Raw genomic sequence first — 12,498 nt, forward strand, 5'->3', positions numbered from 1 at the left:
ATTATGTTGATAAAATTTATGACCTAGAAATACGTGCAAGCCCTATGAACCGAAACGGAGGTTGTAGTATCTATCCTTTTTTAACAATGGATTTAAGATTCATTAGCTTTCTCATTCCACTCTTTGACAAAAGAGTTAGAACTCATAGTTCATAGTTTCTCCTTCGCTCTCTTTAGCATTTTGGTTTAACATCACACATGCATGCAGTTGGTACGTTCCCAGCTTCTTCATCTGAACCAACCAATTCAACACATTATCAGTGATATTTGTCCTTAGTAAATAAAATGAATGAACAAGTGTCTGCTTTGCTTGAACACGGGCTTCGACTTTTCCTCCAGAGGATCCGTGTAGCTCGCTTCGCTTACGCCCGCCTTCTTATTTCACCAGGATTGAGAAGCTGTTGCGCTAATTAAACATATAAGCACGCATCAGTAAGCATCTTGGAGTGGATAACTAGTCGGTAAGCACATAACTCTTGGATGATTCAGTCCCATTTTAACATGGAGACTTCGGTAATGATGAACGTAAATAATTAGTTAAAAAAGAGAGGGCGGATTCATCGAATCTTTCCAGCATCAGGATAACGTCCGCGTCCATTAGAAGAAATGAAGATGCCTGAATAAGTTAATCCTATCCAAGATGCTTCCAATAATGGTGTTGTTCGCATCATCGAGCATCCACAGAACAAAATATCCTCACGAGGAAATAGCATAAACTAAGCATCGCAGCAAAAGCACAGAGACGGCCATTGGTGAATCCGGCGGGTCCCTTCCGACCATCCCCACCATCCAGCTCCAGCACTCTCGGTTCACCGTAGATTCTTGATCGGACGGCCATGGTTACCCTGATCACCAGCTGACGCACGCGCGGGCCCACGCTGACTCGGCGGTGCGGCATCCGGAGAGGATAAACTCGCGCCGCGCACGGAACCCTCCCAACCGACAGCCGCCACGTGTCCCCGTTGTTCCTAGACGCGATGCCCCGGAGCCGCGCGGATCGGCTATAAATACGGCGCGATCACCAGCTAATTTCCGCATCTCTCTCTTCTTCTCTAACACGAGCTTTCACTCGCTCAGCCTCATCCACCCGGCCCGAAACTTGCTCGCCGCCGCCGCATTCATCCGCCATGTGTGGCATTCTGGCCGTCCTCGGCTGCGCCGACTGGTCGCAGGCCCAGCGTGCTCGCGTCCTCGCCTGCTCCCGTAGGCAAGCACACCTTCCCTACGACACTATCCATATCTACCTCCCAAATCCCTTGGCGTTCTAATGCATGCCAATTATGTTCTTGAAAAATCCATGCCAATTATGTTGACATGATCCTGAGGTTTCTGGATGGCAATCATGTCGTTGATTGATATCCGTGTTCTTGAGCTTGCCGGGAAGAACTAATTAATCATCGTCCAAGTGTTTTGTTTTGTTGTTGTTCTGTTTTGTCTTTCTTGGTCAGTCTGTGGGGGACTGGGGGGTCGCATATGCATAGGAATCATAAAGAATCGAACAGTAATCAAGGCCCGATCTAGAAAAGAACTGTGGGAATCTTGCTGTTCTCTAACCGCCGGCGTTTAACTGTTATTTGATTACTCTGTGTTCGTGGTGAACGTCCCAGCTTTTGCTGACGTCTTCGCCTCGATATGATTGATACAGGCTGAAGCACCGTGGACCCGACTGGTCCGGGCTGTACCAGTGCGAGGGCAACTTCCTGGCGCAGCAGCGCCTCGCCGTCGTCTCCCCGCTCTCGGGCGACCAGCCCCTCTACAACCAGGACAAGACCGTCGTCGTCGTGGTATGCAGTTCTGTTTGTTTTGCTTATTAGTTGCTTTTCAAACGCCGTCTGTGTGCCGCGTCGTGCCTGCTGCCCTGTTCTCCATCGCCAATCGTTTTCTGACTGCGTCGCTGTTGATCAAATGATTAGGCCAATGGAGAAATCTACAACCACAAGAAGATCCGCAAGCAGTTCGCCGCGAAGCACACCTTCACCACCGGCAGCGACTGCGAGGTCATCATCCCGCTGGTAAGTAAGACTGAGCAAAATTAACATCCAACTCTGAACAAGTGCAAAAGAGACACTGAAATATACAGACGCTGACCATCCCTGCTTCTGTCTGTTCTTGTCAACTCTGAAGTATGAGGAGTACGGCGAGAACTTCGTCAACATGCTCGACGGCGTCTTCGCCTTCGTTCTCTACGACACCCGTAACAACACCTACATGGCCGCCCGCGATGCCATCGGCGTCAACCCCCTCTACATCGGCTGGGGCAGCGATGGTACTACGCACGTCAACCTACTAAACCCCTGTCACCACAAATTCTTCACGTCTCGATTGCGACTTACTTGGCTTTTCTCCCCTCGCAGGCGCCGTCTGGATTGCGTCCGAGATGAAGGCGCTCCACGACGACTGCCCCAAGTTCGAGCTCTTCCCTCCGGGCCACCTGTACTCCAGCGCCGGCGGCGGGTTCCGGCGGTGGTACAACCCGGGGTGGTTCGCCGAGCTCGTCCCGGCGACGCCGTACCAGCCCCTCGTCCTCAGGGAAGCGTTCGAGAAGGTGACTGACTTAGTTTGGAGTACCACATGATAATTGCTTTGGAGTACCACGTGATAATTGCTTTGTGTCTGATGGTGACCGACTCAGTGGACGGAACTGACAAAATGAACATGTGCTCTGCTTTTATTTTGTTTCAGGCTGTCATCAAGAGGCTCATGACCGTAAATTTGGTAGATATGTTTGGAAGCGTTGCCCTTTGTCTCGGGCACGTGTACGTGTTTATATAAGCCAGGAATAGCCCCTTGGCGTGGCGTACAAGAAGAGGATCTTCAGATCCGTTACAGATAAGGACTCTGCCTAAAAAACCCTTATAACTTGGGTTTGTTACATATGATAACACGTACACGACACATATTCTAACAGCCCCCCTTAATCACAACTTTGCTAAGTTGAGATTACGTTTAAACTCTTCTAAGCTTCTTGTCGGTAACGCTTTTGTGAATCCATCAGCAACTTGATCTTTGGAATGAATAAATCTGATCTGCAACTGTCTGTTGGCAACTCTTTCTCTGACAAAATGATAATCTATTTCTATATGCTTTGTTCTAGCATGAAACACTGGATTAGCAGACAAATAAGTTGCTCCAAGATTGTCACACCACAAACAAGGTATCCTTCTTTGTCTAATACCTAACTCACCAAGCAATGACTGAACCCAGATAACTTCTGCAGTTGCATTTGCTAGTGCCTTATATTCAGCTTCTGTACTCGATCTAGACACTGTTGGTTGCTTCTTTGCACACCATGAGATCAAATTAGATCCAAGAAATATTGCAAATCCTCCTGTTGATCGCCTGTCATCCAGACATCCAGCCCAGTCTGCATCAGAAAATGCACTCACTAACATAGATGATGTTTTGTTAAAGACTAGACCAACACTGGAGGTATGCTGAATATATCTCAAAATCCTTTTAGCAGCTGTCCAATGAACAGTAGTAGGTGCATGCAGATACTGACAAATTTTATTCACAGAGAAAGCAATATCCGGCCTGGTAAGTGTTAAATATTGAAGTCCTCCAACAATACTTCTATACCTTGTACTATCCTCATATCCAAGAGGTTCTCCTTCATAGGCAGACAATTTTTCTGTACTTGAGAGAGGAGTCGGTGAAGGCTTACAATCTTTCATACCAACCCGAGCCAACAAATCAGTTGCATACTTTTGCTGTGTCAACACGATTCCTTCTTTAGTTTTCTTCACTTCTATCCCAAGAAAGAAGCTTAAGTCTCCAAGATCCTTGAGAGCAAAATGTGAGCTCAAATCCTTCAATAATGCTGTAATTGCACTCTGTGAAGAACTGGTGACAATTATGTCATCAACATAGACTAGCATATAGATAATTATACCAGACTTGTTGTAAATAAACAATGATGTATCAGATTTGGATGACACAAAACCAAGATCAAGAAGCTTAGAGCTCAAACGAGAGTACCATGCTCTGGGAGCTTGTTTCAAGCCATATAATGCCTTATCAAGTTTGCACACATATGAAGGTACACTTTTGTCCTCAAATCCTGGTGGTTGCCTCATATATACCTCTTCTTCCAGAACACCATGCAAAAACGCATTCTGTACATCTAGCTGTCTTAAGCTCCATCCTCTGGTTACAGCAATAGACAAAACCAAACGAATAGTAGCAGCTTTAACTACAGGACTAAAAGTGTCCTCATAGTCAATACCATATCGTTGCTTAAAACCTTTGGCAACTAGACGAGCTTTATACCTATCAACAGTACCATCTGCTTTCTTCTTGATCCTATAGACCCACTTGCAATCTATTAAATTTTTACCTTTGCTTGGTGGTACCAAATGCCAAGTTTTATTCTTCATCAAGGCTTCATATTCTTCTCCCATTGCCTTCCTCCACTTTTCACTTTTGAGTGCATCATCTAAGCTTGCAGGTTCACCTGTAGATGTTAGCATAGCATATCTGATCATGCCAGGAAATAATTTTTTCGGGTTACTTATCCCTTTTTGTAACCTGGTAGTCATACGTGTGGCTACAGCATTCTGTTCTGCAGAAGATCCAGTGTTCTCTGAAGACTGCACAGAAGATCCAGCGCTGCCAGGGTCTGTCGCTGCTGAATTGCCCCCCTGGCCCGCAGAGCTCACGTCGCTTTCCTGGTGGACAGCCGTGCTTGTCGTCGGCGACGTGTCATGTTCCCGTTGGTCGGTCGTGCGGGAGATTCCCCCGCTGATGCTGCTGCTGCTGGCGCTGTGCCCGGACCCGCCTGGCCGCATCGATCCCGAAGCAAATCTGCATGGGGATTCGTTAGTCTGACGCCCAGGTGTAGCAGGCGGATCTACCTCGGATCTGGCGCTTGCTTCACCATTATTTTGGCCCGGATTTTCACCATTTTGCACCAGATTTTCACCGTTTTCTTCTTCAACATTCTGCACACCAGCACTAGCAATAATATTAGCAGGGTTAGTCCTTTGATCAACATTATTCACACCCCCATGATCAAAGACAGAGGAAGGTTGAAGTGATTCGGGAAGAAGCAGAATTTCTTTGCGAAGAAGTGCACCGGCATTAGGATGAAGAGATTGAAACGGAAATACTGTTTCATCAAATACTACATCTCTAGAGATATAGACACGACCTGTTTTTACTTCTAGGCACTTGACCCCCTTATGGCGAGAACTGTAGCCTAAGAACACACACTGTGTGGAGCGAAAAGCAAGCTTGTGAGCATTATAAGGTCGAAGATTGGGCCAACAGGCACATCCAAACACACGAAGAGAGGAATAGGTAGGTTTGGTATGGAACAAACGCTCATAAGGTGTGTCAAAGTTGATAGTTTTACTTGGAAGTCGATTGATCAAATAAGTTGCTGTAAGAAAGGCTTCATCCCAAAATTTTAGAGGCATCCCTGCATTTGCTAGGAGAGATATACCCATCTCTACTATATGACGGTGTTTGCGTTCTGCTGAACCGTTCTGTTGATGAGCATGAGGACAAGATACGTGATGAGATATGCCAATATTTTGGAAAAAAGAATTGAGTTTTTCATACTCGCCACCCCAGTCAGATTGAAGAGAGATAATTTTCCTCCCAAACTGGCGTTCGACTAGTGCTTGAAAATTTTGGAAGACATCAAAGACATCAGACTTCTTTTTGATAAGATAGATCCATGTATATTTGCTAAAATCATCAATGAAGCTTACATAGTAGCTAAACCTGCCAACAGAAGTGGCAGCTGGTCCCCATACATCAGAGAAAATTAACTCAAGAGGAAAATTTGAAACACTACTAGAAGTAGGATATGGTAATTGATGACTTTTGGCTCTTTGACATGAATCACAGACTGAATTTATACTAGAATCATCTAAGGATGAAATCTTATTACTCCTAAGCACACGTTGAACAATAGAGAAAGAAGGATGCCCTAGACGACTATGCCATCTTGATGAGGGAATTTTGGTGACACTGAAAGCTTGTTTAATTGATCTCCAATCTTGAGGAACTAGGGGATAAAGTCCACGCCTACATCTGCCTCTGAACAGAACTTTCTTCGTGACCTGATCCTTGATCAAAAAGAACCATGGATGAAACTCAATGAAAATATTATTGTCAAGAGTGAGGCGATGAACAGAAAGGAGATTCTTTGATGTACTAGGGACATGCAAGATATTCTTAACTTTTAGATTTTTATGGGGAGTGCGAATAAATGATTGACCAATATGACTAATTTGCATACCTGCTCCATTGGCATTGTGCACTTGTTCTTGTCCTCTGTACTTTTCCCGGACAGCCATCTTCTCAAGTTCTCCGGTAATGTGGTCCGTAGCTCCACTATCCGTGTACCAATTTGTATCTATTCCATATGAGGATGTGCTGGCAGAACCAACCACCCTTTCTTCTGGTTCATAGTCTTCCTCAAACCGATGCCAACATTCAGTAGCACCGTGGCAAGATTTGCCACAGATCTGGCATGTGGGTCGATCACGCCCACCATTGCGACCACCACGATTGTTGTTGTTGAAGCGGCCTCCTCGGTTTCCATAGCCGCCATTGCGGCCGCCACGTCCTCCACGCTGTGCTCCACGTCCACCACGGTAGCTGTAATTTCCACGTCCGCGTGCTGCAGCGTTTGCCGAAGACTTGAAACCTTCTGTATTTCCTGCTTCTCCAAGCAGAGCATTGCGAGCGTCATAATTAGACATCCGCGCATACAGATCATCCAGCGTGATCTGCTCCTTCTGTGCATCAATGGCGGCAACCAGCGAATTGTAGTCGCCTTCTAGTCCAGCCAGGATATACGACACCACTTCATCCTCAGCGAGCGGCTTCCCAGCTGCAGCGAGCTCGTCTGCAAACCCTGTCATCTTGGCGAAGTATGCAGCGACAGTCATGTTTCCCTTGGAGGCTTTGGCGAGCTGGATCCGCAGATTGTTGATCCGCGATCTTGACTGAGACGAAAACATATTCTCCAGCGCGCTCCAGGCTTCATGCGACGTGGTTTTGGAGATAACCTGCGTCAGGACCTCCTTGGACAGGGTGTTGATCAGATATGACAGAATATGTTGGTCCATCGCAATCCAGTCAGCATACGCTGGATTTTCAGCTGATGAAGACGAGTCCTTCTCCTTCCCTGGGAGTTTCTCCTCAGGTGCAGCGATCGATCCATCCAGGTACCCGATGAGTCGAGCCCCGCGGATTGCTGGAAGCACTTGGGCTTTCCAGAGGAGATAATTCTCCCTTGTCAACTTCTCGGTGACTTGCGACGCAGATAGATTCGGCAGAGCCGACGGCATCGCCATGATCGCTTAGATCTCGTCGAAGAAGAGGAGCTCTGATACCATGTAAATTTGGTAGATATGTTTGGAAGCGTTGCCCTTTGTCTCGGGCACGTGTACGTGTTTATATAAGCCAGGAATAGCCCCTTGGCGTGGCGTACAAGAAGAGGATCTTCAGATCCGTTACAGATAAGGACTCTGCCTAAAAAACCCTTATAACTTGGGTTTGTTACATATGATAACACGTACACGACACATATTCTAACACGATGTGCCCTTCGGCGTCCTCCTCTCCGGCGGCCTCGATTCGTCATTGGTCGCCTCCGTGACCAAGCGTCATCTCATCGAAACTGAAGCCGCAAAGAAGTTCGGAATTGAGCTCCATTCCTTCGTCGTTGGACTAGAGGTTTTATTATTTGCTCATAACATCGCAGGCGTTTTTTGTCCTACTATTTCTTCTGCAAGAACCACGAGAAGCTGATGGTTTTGATATGTTTCTGGACGTTTCAGAACTCGCCTGATCTGAAGGCCGCTAGGGAGGTTGCTGACTTTCTTGGAACCATCCATCACGAGTTCCATTTCACTGTTCAGGTGAAAATAAGCAAACGAACTGTAAGGTTAATCCTTCATGGGTTGACTCGGCTTGATCACTGAACAGACAATATGTAGCAGAATTGAACACTTGAAAAAAATCACACTTAAGTACTTAACTACAACCCCAGAAATTTGAGATATAAAAATCCTGGACTCCTAAGGATTCTTGGCATAATTGAACTTCTAACGGGAGAGCTGTGGGTCAGAACTGTGAGCAAATACAGAGTTGTGAGTACTGACGAGGTGATTCGTCATCTGGCATTTGTAGGATGGTATCGACGCCATCGAGGAGGTGATCTACCACAACGAGACTTATGACGTGACGACAATACGCGCGAGCACGCCCATGTTCCTGATGGCGCGCAAGATCAAGGCGCTCGGCGTGAAGATGGTGCTGTCCGGCGAAGGCTCAGACGAGCTCCTGGGTGGCTACCTGTACTTCCACTTCGCCCCCAACAAGGAGGAGTTCCACAAGGAGACCTGCCGCAAGGTGAAAGCGCTACATCAGTATGACTGCTTGCGCGCCAACAAGGCCACGTCGGCTTGGGGCCTGGAAGTCCGCGTGCCGTTCCTCGACAAGGAGTTCATCGACGTCGCCATGAGCATGGACCCCGAATGGAAACTGGTAAGTATGATATATCTGTCGTGAATAGCAATTTGTGCATTATCTACATGCTTGCTTTGATTTGCTCTGAATTTTCTGACATATTCTTGTTCTTGGTGCAGTACGACCCTGATCTGGGCCGCATCGAGAAGTGGGTGATGAGGAAGGCGTTCGACGACGAGGAGGAACCTTACCTGCCTAAGGTACCAATGCCAGCACCTTGAGTTTCTTCAGATATCCAGCATATGCACATAGTGTTCTAAATTCTAATACTTTCTGCAATATTCCCCTCCACAGCATATTCTCTACAGGCAGAAGGAGCAGTTCAGTGACGGTGTTGGCTACAGCTGGATCGATGGCCTCAAGGCCTTCACTGAACAGCAGGTAATTCACCAGCCATGTCAGCTCAGCGTGCATCGACCTTGTAGCTTCCTCTTTGCTCTGTTTTGTTCACTGTTCCGTTATCTTTCTTTCAGGTGACTGATGGGATGATGAAGAACGCTGCAGAAGTGTTCCCATACAACACGCCCATCAACAAGGAGGCGTACTACTACAGGATGATATTCGAGAGGCTCTACCCTCAGGTGATTAATTCAGACAATAGCTAAACAACTGAACTGACGGATTCCAGTTACAACGATTTACTGACGCTTGCTGCGAACCTGAACTATTGCAGGAGTCGGCGAGGGAGACGGTGCCATGGGGCCCGAGCATCGCGTGCAGCACGCCGGCGGCCATCGAGTGGGTGGCGCAGTGGAAGGCCTCCAACGACCCCTCCGGTCGGCTGATCGCCTCCCACAACTCTGCTACCCCAGCTCACGCCGACGCGGGCGCCCACGCCAACGGCAACGGGAAGGTGCAGAACGGCAACGGGAAGGTGGCGAACGGGAATGGACAAGTGAACGGCAACGGCAAAGTCACGGCGAACGGGAAAGCCAACGGAACTCTGGAATAACGCCGGCGTGGCCGGCGGGACTAAAGCTAGCCGTCGTCGATGGCGCTAGCCAGGACCAACCGTCGTTGTGTACACTAGAGGATATGAATAGTATGTGTGTGTATCCTCCGAGGGTCCGACCGATGGCCCATGCCATTGGAGCGGCGGCCGGTGCTGTTGTTGTGTAGTACTATGTGTGTGTTTGTGTGCATGAGCGAGCCAGAGCAGTCAAATGCATCGAGCTATCGAGTATTGATCGATCAATCCACCTTATATTTCCTCAGTTTTGCATTGAGCTGTCGAGTCTTGATTGATCGGAAATGAACATATCATGACAGGGCGGCCTAGGGTTCCAGCCACCGACACCCGATCTCCGTCCTCCTCTCCCACGTCGTTGCCTGAGGAGGGCGCCGAGCAGCCTGTGCCGGGCTCCGGTGAAATTGGTGGTGGGGACCTGCTGCTCCACTGCTCTTGCAGGGTTTTCGGGAGCCATGGCAGTGACCTCGGGTGGTGGAGCGGCGTCGACTAGGGGCGGCTAGTGGTGTTCGCGGGTACTTGCCGACTACCTCGGCCGTAAGGGCGGCGTGGTGCCAGCGGGTGACGCTCGTGACGCGGTGGCTGCACTGGCGAGCTCCACATCAGATCTGAAGCTCAGCTACTCCCTTTCCAAGCTTATGTCCCCACTTGATCTGGTCGCCGGTGTCCTATGTGTGCCGGATTTGGAAACGGATGGGGTGCCGGTGTGAGTTTGAGACCGGGAGAAATCCTTGGTCACATGCCTGACCATGGCAGTGGTGACGCCCCCTCGGGCGTCGCGCTTCCTCCTCGAGGTGTAGTTAAGTCCTTCTCTCTCCCCACAACATCCTCTATTCCCACGTAAAAACCTGAATTTTCGGATTAGGAAAGAAGGGGCCTTTTGAGTGTTTTCGAGGTTGGTGAGCGGCTAGTGGTGGTGTGGTCCGTATGGTGTTGTCGTGGGCGAGGTTGGAGGGTCCATGGCCATCTCTTTTTGTGCACCCGCACTTCTTTTCCACTGATCTCGGGCGGGTCGACACACTCGAGCCTGGACATGAGCGCAAAGGGTCCCCCCCCCCGTGTGATAGCGAGGTGACGGAGTGGTGGACTGCCTAGAATTATATCCGGCCATCCCTTTTTTGTCTTGTTCTTCTCCACATCAGTGGCATGCTTCTTATTCTTCAACGACCATGGGAGCTTCTTGCGTTTTCGTTTGGTCAACTTGGTGTTTGGCAGTTTAGATGTGGTAATTTGTCAGTTGCGGTGAGGCAACCCTGGATTCTGCCCATGTTGGCATAAGGTAAGCACCTATCACTACTAGAAATCCCTTTATTTCCGACGGTAAAACTTAATAGCCGACGGCCCGTCGGATAATATTACAATAACCGAGGGTACCTCTAATAGCTGACGGTTATCACCACCCTCTCAGGTATGACTGCCAATAACCGACGGTATAATCACTTATTCGAGGGTGTATAACCAACTCTCGGATATCCAGTTGAATGCCCGACGGTTTGTACTAATATCCGACGGTTTTGCTTTCACTCTCGGGGATCACTTGAACATATCCGACGGATAATAGTGATAACCGACGGTGACGTTAACCCTCATTGAAATATTTCAATGGTAGACTTGACTAAGCATTGGGTCCACAGACATGTTAAACCATGGGTTGTTGGTCGATTTTGACAAAAATGACCTATTTCTGGTAACAACGCACAAAAAAACCTGTCCCAGAAAAGATTTCATGAATTGACCTTTTTTCTTGGCTCCGCACCAGATGGAGCCAAGCAACACAGGACAACGCCCCGGGTGATGGCGCCATGGTCGCACGACGCCGCGCCTTATGGCGCCATGCTACCACGACGCCGCGCCAGATGGCGCCATGCCCCCGACATAAAAAAACAACCCGACCAGCCCCTCTCGTACCCCTTCATCCTTCGTCCAGAGACAGAGACGAGCTGAAGCGCATGGCGCCGCCGCACCCGCCCCTCTCCCCACCACGCAAATCAGTACTCTAAAGCCTCCAATCCTTCTCTCTCTTTGGTGGATCTACTTCCCCTCCGAAATCTGAAGGTATCCCCCATCGATTTTCCTCCGGATTTTTGGTTTAAGTCAAGTTTTGGCCGGTTTTGGGTAACCCTAGTTCATCCCCAAAATAAGTATTTAGGTCCGAATTGATATGGCTTGACATGGTTGACAACCTTGTGGTTATTCCTGTAGTTAGGGGTTAGTAGATCTGAGAGGTATTGTTAGGTTGGTAATGTTGGATTAGAAATCTTGCCTACCATGTTTCCCTCAAATATTTTTATTAGCAATGAAATAGAATTGTTCACATATGTAGGATGGAAATAGAATTGTTCTTATTCTCAGTGTGTTCTTATTAATCTTATGAAATAGTTATACCAAATTGTTATACCGGTTTATTCTTATAATATGTAGTAACTTGTTTATATTTGCTCACATATGTAGGATGGAACCGGAATGTATCCTAGATGACCATTATGACAAATGGCACCGCGGAAGGACTATGGCGGAGAAAGGGGAGGTTTTGAAATGGTTGCACTTGAGGTGCCATGAGGTCCATGGCAAGAAGATGCCATATGACGAGCGATACACACAATATATCAAGAAGACCGGACTTCTCCCTTTCGTGCACCTTGTGTCCCGGTCGACGCCGCATATGAACCCATGCGCGATCACGGCACTAGTTGATCGATGGAGACCGGAGACACATAGTTTCCACTTGCCTTGTGGGGAGATGACAGTAACTCTGCAAGATGTTTCCATGATCCTGGCACTTCCTATCAAAGGGGAGCCTGTGTGTCGGAACACAGCTTCTGATGGATGGCGTGAAGCGATGAGGGATCTCATTCGGCCATATTGGATGTCATGTCACCGTACCTCATACCACCATAGTCATAAGCTCGTGCCCACTTCGACCTCTCTGTCATGTTCCTTCTGAGAAACTCCTTGCCCCCATCATTGGTGAGACCATACAATCTGTTGTACAACTTAGTAAAATGTCGAGCGGTGAAGGCGAGACAACAATCTTGTAGATCGTCT

At 48.2% G+C, this 12,498-nt stretch overlaps 1 protein-coding gene across 1 annotated transcript; it reads left to right on the forward strand.

The window, feature by feature from the left end:
* Window positions 1-1,126: 1,126 nt before the first annotated feature.
* LOC124698164 (asparagine synthetase [glutamine-hydrolyzing] 1-like) lies at window positions 1,127-8,815 on the forward strand. Its single transcript, XM_047230678.1, has 12 exons — window positions 1,127-1,206; window positions 1,645-1,783; window positions 1,913-2,011; window positions 2,124-2,265; window positions 2,354-2,544; window positions 2,682-2,704; window positions 7,553-7,691; window positions 7,796-7,876; window positions 8,148-8,504; window positions 8,606-8,686; window position 8,739; window positions 8,781-8,815. The coding sequence occupies exons 1-12, from the start codon at window positions 1,127-1,129 to the stop codon at window positions 8,813-8,815; spliced, it is 1,368 nt and encodes a 455-aa protein (XP_047086634.1).
* The last annotated feature ends 3,683 nt before the right edge of the window (window positions 8,816-12,498 follow it).

Source organism: Lolium rigidum, chromosome 3 (assembly GCF_022539505.1).
Source record: "Lolium rigidum isolate FL_2022 chromosome 3, APGP_CSIRO_Lrig_0.1, whole genome shotgun sequence".
Lineage (NCBI taxonomy): Eukaryota > Viridiplantae > Streptophyta > Magnoliopsida > Poales > Poaceae > Lolium > Lolium rigidum.